At 41.5% G+C, this 21245-nt stretch overlaps 1 protein-coding gene across 2 annotated transcripts in view; it reads left to right on the top strand.

The window, feature by feature from the left end:
* The first annotated feature begins 271 nt into the window (after nucleotides 1–271).
* LOC132121327 (coronin-2B) overlaps nucleotides 272–21245 on the top strand; it is a 41778-nt gene continuing 20804 nt past the window's right edge. Inside the window, exon 1 of one of the 2 annotated variants that reach the window (XM_059530631.1) lies at nucleotides 272–525. In XM_059530631.1, the coding sequence (XP_059386614.1) occupies nucleotides 511–525 (15 nt within the window). In that variant the 5' untranslated portion in view covers nucleotides 272–510. The remainder of the gene's footprint in view (nucleotides 526–21245) is intronic. The other variant, XM_059530639.1, reaches the window with a different exon arrangement.

The following is a 21245-nucleotide window of genomic DNA, read 5'->3' on the forward strand; positions in this document are numbered from 1 at the left end:
GCTATATAAATTTCATTTTAAAAAAATGACCCTTATGACTGGTTTTGTTGTCAAGGGTTACATATATGTTGTTTACAGAGAGCTAAGAGAGAAAGAGTATGAAATTGTAAACAGAGTGATGCTGTTTTGGCCATCAATAATCCTAATTAGCACATGCAGTAATCAGATTGACAGCATGGAAAGAGAGAGAGAGAGAGAGAGAGAGAGAGAGAGAGAGAGATCAAGGAGTAATAGTACTAACATACTATGCTGACTTCACTGCAGTATGCTGACTACAGGACCATGGCTACCATGGCACTGATAGGCTTGGATCCTTAGCAAGAGACAGTGACCAGACCCTCCCTCTCTCTCTCTCTCTCTCTCTTCTCCTCCTCTTTTACAATCTCTCGTATCTCACTCTGCTGTCGTAGAGACTGCAGGCTGCACGCGCTCAGTGAGTCCTTCTCTCTGTCCTCCTATCTCACTCAGCGTTTCAGGAACGGAAGCTGACTCTTCTGCACTGTTCTCTGCATGACTGTCACAAAGGTAAGCGTGTGCTGGAGTGTGAGGTTGGGAGGGGCTGCTGGGTTTGGGCTTCACTGCAGTGGGATGTTCTGCTGATTCTGTGGCTGTAATGTACTGCAGTGCCGGACAGGTCGAGTGTCTGTGTGTGTGTATGTGAGTGTTTATGCAGGTGAATCTTATGTCTGCTGGATTTGCTGTGCAGTACAAACTTCTATGTGCATTTGTCCGGCTGGCTCCCTGTGTGTGTTTAATATGCAAGTGCCTGTCCCGCAGTAGGGCAGTGGGTCTTGGCTGGGTGAGGCATGTTTATGTGTGTGTGTTAGGCTTTAGCAGACAAAGTGGAGCTCTTAATCCAGTGCTGTCCTGCATAAAGCCTGAGCTGTGCTTTTTTGCTGAGGAGAGACTGAGCATGTCACATACTACAGTGTGTGTGATGGTAATAAAAAGGAGAAAAGAGGAAAGGAACAAGAAGAGAAAAGGCAGGCCAAGGGATACAGGGAGAATTCAGGTCAACTGGGCTATATTTTGACATTGGGATTAGGATGACGGTCAAAAAGTAGCCCAATTTAGTTGAATTAAGTTTAATTTTGATTTATGTTATTGGACTCTCACAGCTGCCATGAGCTGTGTCATAAACTGTGAAAACTTTACTAATTAAAGTTAGAGAAAAATGACTATGAAATTATTGTAAATGCACTACACAAACAAGTCTGTAAAACTGGAAACATACCTGGTCTAAGCCTCATATTGTAGAGATGAACACGAAGAGACGCTGTTTATAAGTCATATATATGCGTTTTGAAAATGGATAAACATTATGTTGTTATGTTATGTTACGTTACGTGTTATAATCTCCAGCATCCCTGCAATTTAAATAGGTAAATTAGTTTACAAATTATATATTATATTATATTATATTATATTATATTATATTATATTATATTATATTATATTATATTATATTATATTATATTATATTATATTATATTATATTATATTATATTATATTATATTATATTATATTATATTATATATTATATTATATTATTTAGAGTTGCATATATTACTTAAATCTCAGTCAGTGTCGGTGTTCATGCAGTGATGTGTGTTGCAGTTATTCCCGGATGAATTACCCACATGACGCAGGTGCTGACTGTGTAAGAACTGATGTGAGTGTGAGTGTGTTCTGCTCTGAAGGAGAAGGTTGAGATGTTTAGTGCGGTTCGAGTGATGGGCACTATACAGAGCTAAATGACCTTGGAGTGTTTGTGTATGTGTGCTGACCGAGCAGAACAGTACTCTGTCAGACAGTGAGAGACGGAGAGCAATTCCACTCCAGAGTGTCTGCTTATGTGAGAGTGAGTGCACATATAGACTAGTGTTTAACACCACAGCTGTGTGGCAGGATATCCTCACAGACTCTTGGGACTGAAACCGTCACACACCCAGACTTTCATGATCAGGAAAGGATGCATCTCTCATTGCAGGGCTATAAAACAGCTGGCTGCACGTCACTTCCTGTCACACATTAGTTAATAAATCACTGCGGATGGTAATTTCATACAAGGTAGGAACTAAAGCCAAAAAGCCTCATAAAAAGCAAAGCATATTTAAATTTAAAAAAAAGTCTCACACAATCTAAGAAAGGTCCTCATGTTAGAGCTGGTTTACACTAGTGGGATTGAAAATAATAATAATAATTTATAGCACAAATACAGATCTAGTTATTAGCACACATAATGAATAATTATTGATTCTTATTTTATTGAAATATTTAACATTATAAAAAAATACAATAAAATAAGAAGCTAGTGGCTGCATTAACCTTGCCAGATTGGCCCTTAAAAATGTGAAAGTGACATACAGCCAAGTATGGTGACCCATACTCAGAATTCGTGCTCTGCTTTTAACCCATCCAAAGTGCACACACACAGCAGTGAGCACAAACAAACCGTGAACACACACCCAGAGCAGTGGGCAGCCGTTGATGCTGCGGCGCCCGGGGAGCAGCTGGGGGTTCAGTGCCTTGCTCAAGGACACCTCAGTCGTGGTATTGCCGGCCCGAGATTCGAACCCACAACTCAAGGGTTAGGAGTCAAACTCTCCAACCACTAGGCCACGACTTCCCTAAAAAATACTTTTATAAATAATAAGATCTTGAAAATTCCAACAAAAATTCCTTTAAAATTTACATCAATTTGTCAGCCGCCTGAAAATGACTCGCTTATTCCTACACTGTCTTTAATGTATGAAATCCAGAGAAACATTGTAATTAATTTCATATGAAGAGACAAAGAAAGCAGGAGGAATGGATGGAAAGCTGGAGGAGGGGTTAGAGATCATTTTGTCTTCATAGAGTAGAAGGTCAACACATGTGACCTCTTGCCTTTGTTCAACGCTTAGCATATCTTTCACCTTGGGACAGAATTTCGTCTGACAGAAATGCCAACAGGCATCAGATTCTCCAATGAATTTGCAGAATAGACCCATCGGTTAAATGAACTCCCATATCAACAGACCGAGCCAGGCAGACGTCATGTGTTCAAGATCACTGAGTGTGCCAGGAGTGTATTTACTGGGTGATTGTGAGAAGGGTTCTCTATGGTGTGTGTGGGTGGGATTTGCACATGTCTGCATGTCAGTAGGGCGAGAGGCAGATAGGAAGCGTATAGGTGTGTTTATAAAGCTAAGAGACAATTTCACAAATAAAATGCACAGAAACACACTTGTCAGGAGTGTTTGAGCGACTGAGGAGACCCTGCGTGGGAAGGAGGCCTGTAAGCTCACAGGTGTAAAACACGTTATTATAACTACACTCCATATCCACAACTGACCTCATACAGAGGTGGGTGGGTGTTTTTTATTTTATAGCAGAGATGTGAATATAAGTGTATATGCAGGCTATATGTTACATACACTCAAAAAACTCACACAGTTATGTTGGTGCCCATCCATTATACATATATTACATAAAAAAGATAACAGTATAGAGGATATCTCTAACAAATTCCTAACAAATTTCAGCAAGCATTAATACAATCCTGCACATCACAACATGGTGTTGTTTGGTTATGTAGGTTTGTTCCAATGTATGTGCTTAATCATCTAAAATAATCATTAAAATTATTCATAAAGTAAAATTTTATATTTGCTAAAAAATGCACTATAGAATATTTTATTGTGGCGAGTGGGGCGGGGCCGAGGTACGTGGGAACAAGGAGTGAGGCCGGCAATGATTGGGCAAATCAGTGACACCTGCGACCCACCGCCGGTCTCGAGTCCCACGTAGGAGATGGAAGGATGGAAAACTGGAGTGACGACAGTGAAGGACGAGAGAGGACCAGGCCTGGGCTTTTAGTTGTGTTTTGGTTTTTATTTGAGCGTACCAGTCGTCCGTGAGGGGCTGGTGCGCTGTTTTGTGTTTATTTTGTATTATTAAAATGTCATTTTGATTGTCCGCCGGTTCCCGCCTCCTTCTTCCGGATGAATACAAAGGTTTTTATCATTACAGTGGTGCCGAAACCCGGGAGAAGGAGGGACGCGCTGCTGAAGATCCCTCGCCGCTGTGGTGAATCCGCGGATTCACCACAGCGGCGAGGGATCTTCAGCAGCGCGTCCCTCCTCCAGGTGTCACTGATTTGCCCAATCATTGCCGACCTCACTCCTTGTTCCCACGTCCCTCAGCCCCGCCCCACTCACCACATTTATAGAACAGAAATAACTAGCAGAATTGTGGCAAGCATAGTGTAAACTGATTCTTTTAAACTGATGTGGCTAATTTAAGTAAAATATTGAATATTATATCAGTGATAAAATTGAGGGAGGGACACTGGTAGGGAGACTTAAAGTTCCCTAATGAAAACACAAGAGTATGACGTAAAACACTTATTTCAGATATGAGAGTGCATATTTTAATATTTGGGATAGAGTCATTACTCTAGTTTTGAGCTATATTTGATGGGCCATTGGGCTAGTTTAGCAAACCAGGCAACCTTGAATACACGCTTGATTTGGACACTGGTTTTTGTTTTATCCTCAGAGGGAATCTTATAATCTGGACTGAATTTGCAGGCTATTATGCCCTGTGCAGGCAGTGTGCACACATGCTGAGAAGAGTCACATTTGATCCAAGTCCTAACAGCTAGCTCAGCAACCCAAACCTCCCGCTGGCCAATGTGCTTATACAGAAAACATCCAATAATGAACAAATGACTAAAAGGTCCGGCATTTCTGTTCAGCTTTTTAATGAAGCATGAGAAAGTGCAAGACAGTGTATCCACTGATGAAGATATTCGATAGAACAAACTCCACAGAGACTGAGAGTTTCAGTGGGACTTTCTATAGAAAGGGAAAGGAGATCATGTCACTTATAAATATCCTGCTCAGAACGTGAGGTAGAGACACTGGGAAGAGGATGTGCTTCCTGTGGTCCTGGGTTGGTGAGACTCAGTGTAGATAAACAGCAGCTGAGGGGCATCAGTGTGTGATGTTCACACTGGCTTGTAATTCCCATTGTCTGTCTCCTTTCTCTTTTCACTCCTACTCTAAGGCAAAGAAACTGAGAAAATATTATATGAAGATTTTTGCCTTGACATGTCTTTATCTATTGCCACTGCAATCCTAGATGCATAGACATACACGTACAGGGTGTCAAGAAGAATGAGTGTATAGTCACAATGTAAAACCATCCACAAATACAGCATCCAAATTTCAGTTCAAACAATGGCATGGATTTTGGAAATGTAATATTGCAATCCAATTTTTGTGTCCCTGTGTGAGGTCCACAGTGGAACATGGGACCAGAGAAGGAAATGCTACAGCCTACACAATTCAAACAGTGTGGGAGTGGGAACTAAAGCATGACAGCATGATGAAGATGGGTCATATGCTTCAGGATTTCAACACGCTTCTCCTACTATTACGGTCTCATGAAAATGGAGCTCATTATCTGTAATGCAGTACAGCAATGCATTCCACTGAATGATCCCACTCACCAATGATTCTTTTAAATTTAGAAGTGAACAGCAATCTGCTGCAGTAAAATGTGGTAAATTACACACTTTCTTGCATTCTCATGCATGTTATAGGGTAGTCTTGGAACAAGAATGCCATAATTCGCACTAGACTGAAGTCTTGGACTGCTTCAGTGCTCTTTACTCGCTTTATATAATTTATTATCTGTTTAAATAACTGTTTTGTTTCTGTTAATGTACATATCAGGTTTCCACTCCTTGACCTCTAGGAGTTCATCAAAACAAAGACCGCTTATCAGCGCTGTTTTTTTATGAAGACAATGCGAGGACGTGACACATTTCAGGATGGTGTGCACATTCCACACAAAATATTACAATTGCCTCATGATACAATTTTACATGGATCTGCCATAATTAGTTTTGATATGCTCAGTTTCTTTATGAGACACATTAAGGATGTCAGTAGCTATTTCCATTCAAGACAAAAATCATTTACAATTTATTAATGAATAGTAGTCGATCATTTTCATGACATCTTTATGTATAAAATTTGTTGCATGTCTTCACACAGAAAAAAAAACTTGTCGACCTGAAGTTAGCATATATGTTTCTTATGGTACATTTAATGCAATATTTAAAAATTTGCATTAAAACTTTTTATTTTTGCAACCCCATGCATAATCTGAAGTGGCAACACTGAAATGCCTGTCAATCATGAATCCATCCCTCATCATTAAATATTATGGCTAATTTTGTGATTCCAGCTAATAATAATAGTGTAGTATTATCAGCTCGGTTTAACACATTTTCTCTTTTTTAAATCCATTTCACACATTCTCCTTCCGCCACAAAATTAGAAACAGAAATTGTGAGAAAAAAAAAAAAAGATTCCATCTGGGCTTGGTCATAAGAGAGAAAGCACAATAAGAACATTATGAAAGTGTTTTTGATACTTCAGGCTGAAGTAAACAATACCTACAAGTTGTCTGAGGTTATTGCCGCTTAAAAAGAAAAGGAAAGCAGCTTTCTTTGAGAGCAGAAAGAAAGAGAGAGGTCAGCTGAGCGCTGTGAAGGTTCACATTCCTTCTCAGCATTCTCTGGCCCTCAGCAGTGTTTTTTGAAGTGATATGCCAAAAACTCAAGCCTTTTATTTTCTTAGAAAATGCATCAGTGAGAAAGTGCAAAGGAGCAAAAAGCTGTGTGCGTGTATCTGTGCGCGCACACACACACACACACATTTAAGAGCATTGTTGGACACTACACTTTCAGAACAGAATGGGCTAGCTGTTCCAGCGAGAATTATCAATATTATTATAAACATTAGCCAGAACATGATAACATATGATCAAACAAATCATATTCAGTTGTAATATCAAATCTATACCCTCTTTATTGCAATAAGGCCAACAAAAACCAGCTCAGATGGAGAAATCAAGAGTGGAAAATATAGGCTGAATAGAAAGCAAACTTGACATGAGAAAGGAATTACATGTATTAACAGTCGCCAGGTAGAAGGTCAGTGTTGTGGAAGGCAATTTAAAGAGGCACAGATCTAACCCCATGTGATCCTGGACTTACGGTGGCCCAGACTTCCTTCAGGCAGGTTTCAGAGTGCTTAGCTCTGCTTCCAGCCTCCAATTAATCAAATTACACTGACAAAACAAATCCCACACAACAAAACTGAGCTAAGATTCACAGAAATATAGGTAGAAGGACAAAAGAGAATGTGCAAGACTGAGAAACTAAATGAAGCATGAAGAAGACTAGAGAGGATGTCTGAAAAAAAAGCAAGGCGATGTTTTGGACATATTCAGAGCAAAACAAAAGGTACCGCTTGATAAGGCCTGAGGCCTAAACAGACAGATTGCCAGGTGGAGACCCACTGACACAGATTTCAGCTCCATGCATGAATCCAAAATAGGTCACATGATGTAGGACACATAGGGGACACACACACATATGCATGCATTTGTGCAGAAACAGAAATCTGTCAATAAAGACGATTGATTTTCAGTGCTGATGACATCAGTGACACAAATAACAAGCGTTACAAATAAGCACAGGGTCTTAAAAAATCATATGGAGCGCAAATTGTCATAAACATCAGACTATGCAAATATATTTAAGAATTATTTTTATTCAACTTTTGATTTTCAAAGGTTTTGATTTAAACCTTTTAACATCCACTAGAATGACTCTGAAAACAGAAGATTGTTTTGCAAGTATATTCCTGCACGTCTAACCCAATGCTGCACAACCAGCACTGCATATTTTGCATGTGTACCTCATTTGAATGGAAAAATATAGTCAAGCTTATCATTTAAAATTTTAAAGACACAAGAGGTTTTACTTTACTAGTGCCTGATTCTTTTTCAGAGGGCTCTTAAAAGCGTGAAATTATATTTGGACTTACATTTTACCTTTTTGCTGGCTTTTAACATAACAGCTCAGGATAGTCACTAGTTTTCATGTGGCTTTAGAGATTAACCACATGACATTTACACTACCATTTAAATGTTGGAGTAAGATTATCAAAAAAGCATTACTTAAAAATTACTTTTATTCAGTCCTAATACAGTCTTGTTGAACACAAGTGACTTGGTTCAAAAACATTTAAAAATCCTACTCTGACTCTAAACTTTAAGTTATGTGCAAGTGATTGCCCCAAAACAAACTGCCTCCAGAACTAGGACTATCCTGCATCACAGAGCATGTTCCATTGATATAAATGAAAAGTTAATGCATAGTTTTCTCCTTGTACCATGGACCTCCTGATGTGCCTGGAGTTTCATATATAAACTTGAGGAATAGACACTGAAATACAAGATTGAATACAAAATGAGGTTTAAATCTAATTGCAGTTTCTCACAAGTGCATGCATTAGATCACATTTTACAGAAATTACTGTTTTTGCTGCTGAATGCTAGCTTAATAATTCCATCTTCACTGTTATTTTTGCTTAGTAATTTTACTCATCAACTCGCTCAGCCTCTCATACAGCTGTTTTATATTTGACACTAGCCTGAGCACATTTCAGAGCACACCTTGCAAAAGCCAGTTTTAGCTCAGAGTGCTGTGCTGGCGATCAAGCTGAAACAGAATCCTGCCAGTAATGAGAAACAAACAGAAGAGATTAGCCAAGCAGGAAGACAACAGGCTAATACGACATTGTCATGGCACTGTGGAAGGTCACGGTGCTCATCAGTAGCTGGGTAACACTATTACAGGATGCCAGCCTCTGAGGTCTGGCTGATGTTGTTATAGCACCATCTGAAATGGCAGTGTTTTGATTGTGGCTTCATAGGTCCTCTGGAAATTAATTTATTAAGAAAGAGAGAAAAGGATAGAATGCAGTCATACAGAAATATGAGACACTTACAACACTTAAAATATTTAGAAATTATTCTTTAAATGTTTTTCCATGAAACAATTCACAATTAAGCAATTTGACAGACAGTCTGAATCAGTGATTAAAAACCTATATTGATTGACCACTATGCTTAATATTGCTTATAGCTTTTACACAAGGCCTAGGTTATGGCACTGTGACTGTTTCGGGTTTGGGTGTAGTTTGTCTGGCTAATTTATCCAGGGCAGATGGCATGTCTGAGCCATGATGCTCCTCTTCTGTGTAGCATACAGGAGCAGACTGTTACTTGCACAGGGAGCCAGAGACTTCAGGAGATAAAGTCTGTCTAGCAAAGCATTGCCAAATCTGAAGCCTTAATCCAATTTATAAAATGACTTTCTCCAAGAGGGAGAATGCAGGAGAGGGACTAGCTTATATACAGCTTTCATGGGATTAGAAAGCATAGAATAGACTGAGCAGGACAAGTGTAGAGACGGTGTGAATCCCACCAAATGGGTCAATCTCATACCGACAAAATACTTTACTTCAAATCATCAAAATGCACATTTCTGCTCTACAGTTTAAAAGCTGTCATCCATAGTTTCACACCAGTGAGCATACATAAATTAGCATTTTCATGTGTTGATTAATTTACATAAAAGCCATCATTCTAGTTAGAAATTTCACACATACAAAAAAGACACTATTGGCAAAAGCTCTGTTCTAAAATAAAACACATAGCCTTTTTACCAATACTTTTGCAATGACATGTAAATATATTGTTAATCAGACCTAGTGTCATCTGGGATTAAAAGATATAGGGGATGCTACCTCAGAATCTGGCCAAAACAAGGTATTGTTGAAGGCAGCATAGTGTTGCTGCCTTGGAACAGGCTTTGTGTCAGAAGCATTTCTATGCCTTAACATGCTGCCTACATATGGTACTATGATTTGGAACTATAAATAACCCTCTCTCATACATTTAAATTTTTGCAAATTCCTATAAAAATGCTGTTCAGAGGAAAAAAATGTTAGGTTCAGTAAAATATTGTGTCATTGACAGAGGTTTTTGTCAGGTATGATTATTATGTGTGCTGTCATACTGTGCGCAATTCATCCGAGAAAAAAACATTTGACATGTTTATCTCTCAGGACTGTTTGTTTTAGTCGCTATCAATCAAAAAACAATAAGCTGCTATTAAAACTACTTGGGCAGCTTCAATGAATTATTCTTGACAATTGAAGTGGATATCTACTGAATCAGAGATGACAGGCTGTTAGTCTTTATGCAAGTTTTCTGGACTCTTGGCATTCCAAACTAAGAAATATGTAGGTTGGGATGGAAGTAATTTCGCAAAGTGCCTCTACATCTGTGTTGGAGCCCTCTAAATAATGAAAAATATTCTGCCAGCAGTGAGCCGCTCCTGCGGTAAAGACACGTTGCATGTAAAACTTAGAGAGAATGGGCTTTAACCCCATTAGACCCAACTCTCAAAAGACCAAATGCAGGAGAACAGATCTGGTGCACCTATCTGAAAATACCAGTGACTTTGGTCTATTTTGTTTGTCTCTTGGAGGCAAGACCGAATATTCTTCTTGAGCACTTGCCAGATGGCCGTTATCGCAACTGGGGCTTGTGTTTTTGTTGCATGCAGTTCAGAGCTGGCATCAGGACATCAGAAAGCTCACACACATACAGTAGTAGTCACTCTCAGGGGCGGACTGGCCATCGGGAGCACCGGGACATTTCCCGGTGGCCTGACGGTCATTCTGGCCTGCCGGCTGCCGCTGTGCAGTCGATCAGGCTAACGTGCAATAGGCTGGAATGCAACTGCTAATTAATTGACGGTTTTATGAATCTACGAATCAGGCGATCACGGAGTGAAAATGACACCACCACATGACCAAACATCAGCGAAGCACTGCCTAATTGGCTATATCTAGAGGCAGGCATTATCTTAGAAAGTCGCGCAAAAAATGCAGCCGTAAACGCAAAGAGGGAGCAGAGAGGGAACATGTAAAAAGGAGAAAAGCCCTGGCCACAGACGCAGCAAGTTGCTGCAAAATCCCAGCCATGTTCGCCAGTAAGGGAGCAGGTTCAGAATTACATTTATATTTACTAGGGATGGGACGATTCATTGAAAAAATCCGAACCGTTCAGTTCACCACACACGGTTCGGCACGCACTGGGACCGCTGTTCAACTTAAATCCGACAAAGCATCTGTAATATGGTTTTAATAAATAACACGTAAAACAAACAGGGTTCAGATAATATACGTTTCTGCTGATGGAAGCGCATTCTGGATTCAAACTGGAGTCAGTTTGTTTTATTTGTATCTTTACTCTATTGTATTTATTTGTGCTGTTGCTTGTAGTTAGAATATTCTTAATAATATAATATATATATTTTTTGAAAGTATAGTTCCCTTTCAAGGGAACTTCGAACTGCGTCCTCTGAGGGGACACTATGGGGAACACCTCGTCGTGACCCGTGTCTGAAGCATACTTTGAAAAACGCCAACGTGTTGGCCGGCGACAGCCTCTGACGTCACTACCAGCGCGACTATAAATACGCGCCCGTAGGACCCGTCACCATCTTCTTCGTCTTCAGTTGACTGTTTTGTTTGAAGCGTGCATCTGAGAAACGACCAAAACGGTAAGAGCGATCTATTACTGTTTTCATCATGGCTTCCACTAGCAAGGCGTTTAGACAGTGTGTGCATCCGTGTCAGCGTTATCTGACACCCGATGACACGCACACTCTTTGCGTCTCTTGTTTGGGCGAAGAGCACGCGCGCGATGTCCTTGAGGGGGCGGTCTGCGTGCACTGCGAGCGTTTCTCTCTGAGAAAGCTCCACTCTCGTTTGTCTCTCTTTTCGAGGAAAGAGGGACAGCCATCTGGATCCCGCGGCTCAGGTCCCGCCGTTGCCGAGGCACGGAGGAGAATGAGCTCGTGGGGATCACAAATGGATCTCGCTGAGGAGTGTAGAGAGGGACCTTCCTTTTCACACTCTCTGGCGGCGAACGAGAGCGAACTTTGGGAGGCAGATGTGGTATCATTAACCCATTCTGACACTGAAGTTAGTGCTCTGCTGGGTTCTACCCAGGAAGAGCAGGAGATGTCTGAGAGTGGTGAAGAAGCTGAGGCTGAGCCTTCTCAATCCTCCTGTCCCGCGTATGAGGAGCTGTTAGAGGTTATGGATCGCGCCACGGCAAAATTAGATTTGCCATGGAAGCGTGCCAGCAAGGTGGCGCCACGAGGTCGCCTTGCTGAGCGGTACTTGTCTGACCATAGCCCTCCAGCCCAGGTGAGCCTTCCATTCTTGCCTGACTTACATGCAGAAGTCGAAAAGGAATGGAAGAGGCCGTTTTCCTCTCGCATCCACCGGTTTCAGCATACGAGCTATGCTAATATCGAGGGCTTGCATGAGAACGGCTATGAGAGGATGCCCCCTGTAGAAGAGACGCTGGCTTGCTATCTCTCTGTGGGGCAAACATCCTCTCTTAAATCTCCCGCTTTGCCATCTAAGCCCCTCCAAGATACATCCCGCTTAAATGGCAGGTCATACGCGGCAGCCGGTCAGGCTGTGGCTTCACTGCACACGATGGCGGTGCTCCAGGCCTACCAGGCTGACCTGCTGAAGGACCTGGATACAGGTGAGGGCCTTTCACCTGACCAGGTAGCCGAGCTGCGCCGCACCACAGACCTCTCTCTCCGAGCTACCAAGCAGGCCGCCTCCGCCATGGGCAGGTCTATGGCGGCCATGGTGGTGACGGAGAGACATCTGTGGGTGAACCTGGCTGACATCGGGAAGGAAGAAAGGGGGTTTCTTCTCGATGCTTCGGTCTCGCCTTCTGAGCTTTTTGGTACCTCCATCGAGATGGTGGTCGGGAAGTTCAGGGAGGCAAGGGCGCGCTCAGCGGCCTTTAAATCCTTCATTCCACGAAGGTCCAGGTCCGAGCCCGAGCAACTCAGGGGTCCTGGCTCATCTCGATCTGAGGGTCGTAGAGGGGCGCAGAAGGCTAGTGTTGCGGCTCGGGCTCCTCCCCCGCCTAAGGGCAGGGGCAAGAGGAACCGCGGGTCACGGAGCGGTAAGCAGGGTCTGAGGGACGTGATTCGGACGAGGCAGCGTCCTCGCCCGGGTCAGAGCGGTAGTATGACCTAGTAGCTCCGGATGTTTTTAACCTCTGTTTTTAACCTCTGTTTTTTGTCCTCCCCTGCCTAATTCCCCTGTAGCCACCAGCTTCCACCTGATCGAGGTTAGGTGGACGGTGCTGGTGGTTATATGTCTACTAACAATCTCTGTGAGTTTCCTTACAGTAGCTAGGTGGCCAAAGAATTGGCACAGCACTGCAGGGAATTCCATAGATGTCCGGCTAGAGGACGCAGTGTCTCGTTCCCTCTCAGGGAACCATGGTTACATTCGTAACCTGAGACGTTCCCTTTCAAGGGAACTTCGAACTGCGTCCTCTGAGGGGCCGCCTGGCGAGGTGATGCTCCCCTCGCCTAGAAAAGAGGGTTGGAGCTCACCGCTCCCGTGCGATCCAGCGCCTCTGCGATGCTTGGGAACCTCTCTGTACACACGCTTGCCTGTGTACTTTCTCAAAGCCACATAATGGTCAGTGTGCACGTTAACGCTTTGCGCACTGTCTGAAATCCACGTAAAGTGGTAAGTGTGCACGCAAGACTCTGCGCACTTTCTGAAATCCACATAAAGTGGTAAGTGTGCACGCAAGACTCTGCGCACTTTTCTAAAATCCTGTATGGTAAGGGTTACGCGCTCCGCTTCGTTCCCTTTCTTGGGATGATTCGCCCCCGGTGTTCCTTGGGCTTCATCCAACCAGTGTGTATTTGTTATGCACCTCAAGCATCGCTTCCCTCAACATGAGGGGCTGGGTGGTCTCCCTGGAGATTTGGCTCCCACATACTGTGCGTCTCCACTAAATAGCATATTGTGGTTTTCAGATAGTAGGCTTCACCAGGTCTCTCTGAAGGTGAGCTCCCACGTTCGGTGGTCGCCAGGTAGTAGGCCTCACCAGGCCTCCCTGGAGATTTAGCTCCCACATACTATGCGTTTCCACGGAATAGCATGTTGTGGCTTTTTTCAGATAGTAGGCTTCACCAGGTCTCTCTGAAGACGAGCTCCCACATACTGTGGTTGCCAGGTAGTAGGCCTCACCAGGCCTCCCTGGAGATTTAGCTCCCACATATTGTGCGTTCCACTAAATAGCACATTGTGGTTTTCAGATAGTAGGCTTCATCAGGTCTCTCTGAAGACGAGCTCCCACATACTGTGGTTGCCAGGTGGTAGGCCTCACCAGGCCTCCCTGGAGATTTAGCTCCCACATATTGTGCGTTCCACTAAATAGCACATTGTGGTTTTCAGATAGTAGGCTTCATCAGGTCTCTCTGAAGACGAGCTCCCACATACTGTGGTTGCCAGGTGGTAGGCCTCACCAGGCCTCCCTGGAGATTTAGCTCCCACATACTGTGCGTTTCATAAAGAAAATACGAGCTCCCGCGATTTGTGGTTGTCAGGTGGTAGGCCTCACCAAGCCTCCCTGGAGTTGAGTTCCATATTGCTTTCAGTTTCCACTGAGGTGGTTATCTGGTAACAGATAGTAAGCCTCTCTAGGCCTCTCTGTAGATGAACTCCCACATATTGTGGTTATCAGGTAGCAGGCTTCACAGGCCTCTCTGAATGTGAGCTCCCACATACTGTGGTTGTCAGGTAACCTTTCAGTACACACGCTTGCCTGTGTACTTTCTCAAATCCACGTAAAGTGGTAAGTGTGCACGCAAGACTCTGCGCACTTTCTGAAATCCACGTAAAGTGGTAAGTGTGCACGCAAGACTCTGCGCACTTTCTAAAATCCTGTATGGTAAGGGTTACGCGCTCCGCTTCGTTCCCTTTCTCGGGATGATTCGCCCCGGTGTTCCTTGGGCTTCATCCAACCGGTGTGTACTTATTGTACACCCCAAGCCCCCTCAACTTGGGGGGGCTGTGTGGGCAATTCTCAGGTAGTTCAGCAGCACCCCCCTTTTCTGAAAGGGTCACCTATGAGCATGCTGCTCGGAGCTCGGAGTCTTCCTCTCTTGGGAGACTGATTCCCGGTTCTTCAGAGCGCTCCAGTACCACATACTGTTTGAGACGCTCTGTGAGAGCAGGCATCCTGCTGAGGCAGGGGCTGAGGCCTCCAATTGCTCTGCTCCCGGGCCATTCTTCTACGAGCTGCTCTGACAGAGTCCCACGAGAACCCCTCCTTAGAACAGTATTTTAAATCCATGTTATGGTAAGTGTGCACGGGAGTCTTTGCGCACTTTCTAAAATCCACATTGTGGTAAGTTCGCACGCTAGTCTCTGCGTTCTTTCTAAAATCCCTAGATGGTAAGGGCTTCGCGCTGCTGCTTCGTGCCCTTTTCTTGAGTTGGTTTAAGCCCCGTTCATCTTGGGCACCACTCCACCTAGGTATCCTCGGATACCTATCTAGAACAGGGCGCCGCTACTAGAGTGCTGTAGGGACAGCCCTTTCGGCAGGTTTTTGCGAAAGCTAGCAGTAGCCCCTGTGTGACAGGCAAAGACTTGGTAGAGGAAAGTGCCAGGCTCTTAGCCGTATCCCTTTAAAGGAATCTCCGTGATTCCAAGCCTTTAGCTCTACCCCGGGCCAAGGCCCTACAGGATAAGTTGGGTATGTAGCTTAGGCCTTTGGCCGTAAGGGATAATGTCATAAGGCAGCCGTCAGACCGTCCCAGGGGCGACTCCCGGTGAAGAGAAAAGCGGTAGAGTTGGTACTTAGTGTTTGCCATGATTCTGGTCTGCACTCCCCTCAGCATGGCGGCGTGGGTATACTGTTCCCCATAGTGTCCCCTCAGAGGACGCAGTTCGAAGTTCCCTTGAAAGGGAACGTCTCAGGTTACGAATGTAACCATGGTTCCCTGAGAGGGAACGAGACACTGCGTCCTCTAGCTCCCTGCCATGCTTCGGACGCAAGCTTCACGAAGAAGATAGTGACGGGTCCTACGGGCGCGTATTTATAGTCGCGCTGGTAGTGACGTCAGAGGCTGTCGCCGGCCAACACGTTGGCGTTTTTCAAAGTATGCTTCAGACACGGGTCACGACGAGGTGTTCCCCATAGTGTCCCCTCAGAGGACGCAGTGTCTCGTTCCCTCTCAGGGAACCATGGTTACATTCGTAACCTGAGACGTTTTTCCATAAACATAGCACATACAACTATACCGAAACTGTGACTCTAAAACCGTGAAACAAACCAAACTGTGAAAAAGTTGAACTGTTCCACCCTAATATTTACATAATCATTTGGCAGACGGAAGCTTTTATTCAAAGCGACTTACAATAGATAAAATCTATTTAAAAAAAATAATAATATATATATATATATATTACAAATGTATATAACGATAGATGTTTTAAAAGAGCATCTTAATGACAAACTAGCACACTGTTTTACATATGGGGATACAGTATTTTTTTTTGTGCCAAAATTTAGAAATTTAGAAAATTTATATTTTCCATTTCTAGCCTACAATATGTAGCCTAGTGTACAATGCTTATTTATTTTGAAGGTGACGAAGGAAGCAACAGTAGCACTAGTGCTGCTAGCTCTTGCTGTTGATGCTGTTGAACAAGAGAGGGTGGACAGTTCAGCTTTTGAGTCAGAGCAGGAAACCTTCAAGTAAAGTTTAAGTTATAAGCAAAACTAAACATGCTGGCTATACTCTTAGAAAAATATGTGCTTTTATGATTTATAAGCTCATCAGTAGTAGGACTGTGATCATTGAGACATACAATTGATGGCTGCATAATTGATATAGATTATTGAAAGTGCTTATTTCAGGTTATTTCAGCTTATAAGGATTTTGATTTATTTTTTAAGTTTAACCCAATTCAAACAACTGAAAGAGCCAAAAAGTTTAGCAGTCTGGTGGACACATGAATTGGGTTGTGGTGACTGCAGCAACAGAGGTGGCCTGGGGTGGTGTCAAATTCCCGGCCTGATTTACTGTCCCAGTCCGCCACTGGTCACTCTGTATTCTTTATGCATGCTAAAAAGTCACACTCTATGCCTACTTTCATTAAAAAAATTATTTCCTCATTTCATGCTGAATTAGTCATGTCTTAATGCAGCACAGTGTCATTAGTGAATCCAGTGTAATTTGATTGACAGATCAGCAGAGAGCTGAGTCATGGTCTAGTCTCATGGTGACCATAATGATCATCTTCTTGCTGCCCTACCCACTCCATCACCTAACATGGGCCATCCTTTGTCCTTCCTGTCTCTACCTCCCCACAGTAATCCCCATCTATCCATCTGTTGGTTCTGCTTATCACACCCTGTCCATTATCAACAAGGAGGTTAGAGGAAGGAAAACAACAGACTGCTCCTCTCCTGGAAATGACAATCTCTAGGGGATACTTTTTCAGTCAGTGCAGCCATGCTTGAAGACACAAGGACACAGGAGTACATATGGGAGGAATAGTGTTTTCAAAAGACCCAGTATTTTGGTACCAAGTTTGTACTTGGTAAAAAATGAAAATGTTAAGGTGCCAGGTTTTCTTAAGTACCCATGGTACCGAGTATCCGGTCAACTCGGTTCTTGCACAATTCGAAAGCTATCCTCTTCATAAAGAGACGTGGCAACCTCAAAAAGAGGAAATGCATCAAACTAACAAAACACCTTAAAGACAGACACCCCGATCAAATGAAAGTTCAAGCAGGTAAGTTTCAATTAAATTTTTTATATAAAAAGCTTCCTTTATGAATATTATTCCACATTTTAATTTCAATGTCGGATTGAAATATCGCCGTTAGCATATACATATAGTTAATAGTTAGCATAAGTGTGGCTAATGCTAATATAATGAGCATTAGAATGAAGTTTCTTTGTTAAGTATTTAACGCTCCTATAACTTTTATTAGTGTAAAAACAGGAAGACAATTATTTGTTATTATTATTAAATATTATTTTTACACAGAAGCTTTTAAATGAACTGTGTATCCAAGATATTCATTAGAGAATGTACAAATGTATGATTAATAGTCCCTCAGAAAAACAGTTCTGGGGTCTCATTTATAAAACTCTTCATAGATTTAATCCTAAAATTTTACGTAGGCACAAAAGATAGATTTTGTGTACGCCCAAAAGTTTTCAGATTCATAAAACCATGCGGACGCCAGAACCTGCGCAAAAATCTCTTTATAAATTCCAGTCAGGGGAAGATTGTGCGTATGTGCATCTCCACCCCGACTCCTCCCCGAAATCACCATATATGGGGCATACAATGCCTAGTTTTACTATGCATAACCTCATCTGCATATCATTTCAATGCAAATTCCCATGCACGTGACCCCATGTTTAAAACAGAGACAGTAGTGAAATAGAAATATATGAAAATATCCATAAAAACAAAATGGTTTAAAGTAGTTCTCGGATATATTTTAGTTGATCTCATTCTTTTACACTGGCCAAATAGTATTTCAATTGTTTTAAACAATTCAAATAAAATTAAACTTATGCAGTTTTGCAGACAAGATAAACATTTTAGCTATTTAAGTGGAAACAGTTAAGCCTATATTTATTGCAGTGTATTGTCTGATTCTGCACCTCACTGACAAAGTGTTTTAAAAAGGAAACATGCAAATCTTATCGTTTTCTTCTTTTTATATCCTTCAAATATAGTGGTATTTTTCATAATGTTGTAGAGATGACTTTACATGACATTAACACCTCCGTACAGCTGTGGTTGTATGGTAATCCAGCAGTGTCCGCTATAATATCACAGTAAGTGCGCATTATAGATCATTGTTCTCACTAAAATATCTCATAACATGTGATCTGTAGTTTAGTTTTAAGATTAATTATTGTGCACCTATAGCACTCCTCGCTGTCATTAAAGGGGGTTACAATGGTGTTTCATGTATTCAGAGTTGTTCACAGTGGTAAAGAGATGGAATCTCATGCTAAACAAAAATAATTTGGACAAATGACAGAACATTTCTGTGCTGAAAATCTGCTTCCGGGTTGGTACAAGTTTCGGCTGTTTTTTTTCGATCGTGGATCTAATGACGTAGACGATGGTTGAACTCTTTATGTGAGCATTTCTCTCGGAAAAGCGCAACTGTGCACACGTTGACCAGAGGAGAGCGAGAACGCGGTCACCACACACATCAACACGCTTCACCGGGAAATCGCCGGCAGCGCTGCATAGGATTTGTTTGAGAATATTTCCAAATAAGTGTGTTTTTGGATGTGAGGGGAAGTTTACCGTGTTCAGCTTCCCAAAAACCCAGCGTTACATGAACAGTGGATGCAGTTTGTTTTTCCGGGGCATCAACTGAGTGTAGCAACCGAGTGTAGCAAGTGTTCTCGTCATTTCTTTTATAAATATGATAAAACTAAAGACTTTTTGGAGATATGAAGGATGCAGTACTACTCTATAGGTACTCAAGATTAACATGAGAATAGGTGAAACTGTGTATGTTATGTACCCTTTTAAAAAAATGTCACAGGAAAAATATGTTTATTGTTAATGAAATATGTAATTATGTTGTTTATAAAATTATGTAATTTCGGTGTTAATCTCATTTAATGCGAGTGGATTATTTAATGTAAATGTATATATCGACATGAAAACAGAGTTAAAAATCGTTGTTTACTTAAATATTTTTCTCACTCCATGAAAAAGAGTTTGTAAGCATGGTTTATAATTTCTGTACGGTGCGTCCTTAGTTACGGCAAGTTGATTTTTTATAAATCACGATATGTGCGTGGAAAATTAGGTACGCATGTATTATGCCCATTTTGAGCATACGCAATGTTTATAAATGAGACCTCTGTACTTTTTTGTTGTTGTTGTTGTTGTTATTATTGGCTGAATAAATCTATCAGATTATAAAGGCCTTTTAAATTAAATATGAACACAGTTTGGATTAAATAAAAGTATAGAAAAATGTTATCTCCTGTATAGACTTTACAATGACAATGTTTTCTAACATGAGTTAGATCTAGTAGTAACATCTTACAGTGGATGAACAATATATTTTTACAACATTCATTAATGTTTTGTGAATGTTATTTAAAACAAACACTTGATCATTCATGTTTGTTCGTTGTGCATTAAATAATTTTAACAGATTGAACTTGTGATTTATACATTATCACATTTTGAAATTAACCCTATTGTTTATTGGTCATGCTATCTAACAAATTAAATCTTATTGTAAAGTGTTTTTAATACTACAGTTTGAATCCAGAGGCGTCGTGCCCATTCAAAGTGAGGGGGCACGTGCCCCCTCAGATTTCTGAGCCAAGTGGATTTTAAATGCAGCTTCCAAACGAAAAAAAAAATTGCAGAATAATATTTTTTATATATTTGATACAATCACAGCGGTCAGAATAGATCGTTCAGTGCACAGCATCAGCTGCTAAATTCAAATCTGCGTTCGCTGGCTGGCGCTGAGTCAGAGACAAACGCGTTCGTACAACGCTTCATGATAACCAATCAGAAACTATTCGGTTGCGCTTATGGATGCAATGGCCAATCAGAGACGTCCAGAAGAGTCATCACTGAAACGCAGTGTTTTGTTCACTTGCTCGCTGACTGAATTATTTAGCGAATTCTCTCATCAGAAACAACAAAAAGAGCAGATGTGCGTACGAATGTAAGTAAGATATTCGTTTCATAATGTAAAGTGCTTCAGTGATTTTAATGGGAGTTTTTTTGAGAGTGCCTGAACTCTGGCTAGACTGAATGAAAATGTTTTTTGATAATGTAAATGTTCTTTACTCTCTGTAAAATGAAAGTGTTAAAATAAGTATCTTACAATATTGTTATTAAAATTTACATTAAATGCAAATTCAGTCGTATTAAAAATATTTTATGGCATGATATGGCACTTTTTATTTCAGGTTTTTATGTGTAGTTAATAGATTACACTACATTTCCATATATTGATCAAATAACAATCTATAAAGGTGCAAAACGCGTTTACCTACACATATTTGAGAAACGAGATATTTCCTGATATATTAAGCATGTTTGGAATTGTTTTGAATAAAAAGGAAAAAAATAAAATAAAAAAATAAGCCTATATCAGTTATACAGTGCTTTCGTAGAATGACTTATACTCCCGAACCCCCCCCCCCCCCCCCCAAATGTGCCCCCTCAAAAATCATGAATGCATGACGCCCCTGTTTGAATCCATTTGATATACACTTAATATATGTAATCTTATCTAAATTTATTATAAAAGAGGTTTGTTATTTAGTGAAAAGTTATATTTTAGCTGGTGTCAATGATCTAATGTTGCATTTGGTCAGACTAAAGCCATTGCTTTACTTAAGTATATTATATTTTCCTTTCACAGCTGCAGACTGAGGATGATCCTGAAACATTTA

This window comes from Carassius carassius, chromosome 3 (genome assembly GCF_963082965.1).
Source record: "Carassius carassius chromosome 3, fCarCar2.1, whole genome shotgun sequence".
Taxonomy (NCBI): Eukaryota; Metazoa; Chordata; class Actinopteri; order Cypriniformes; family Cyprinidae; genus Carassius; species Carassius carassius.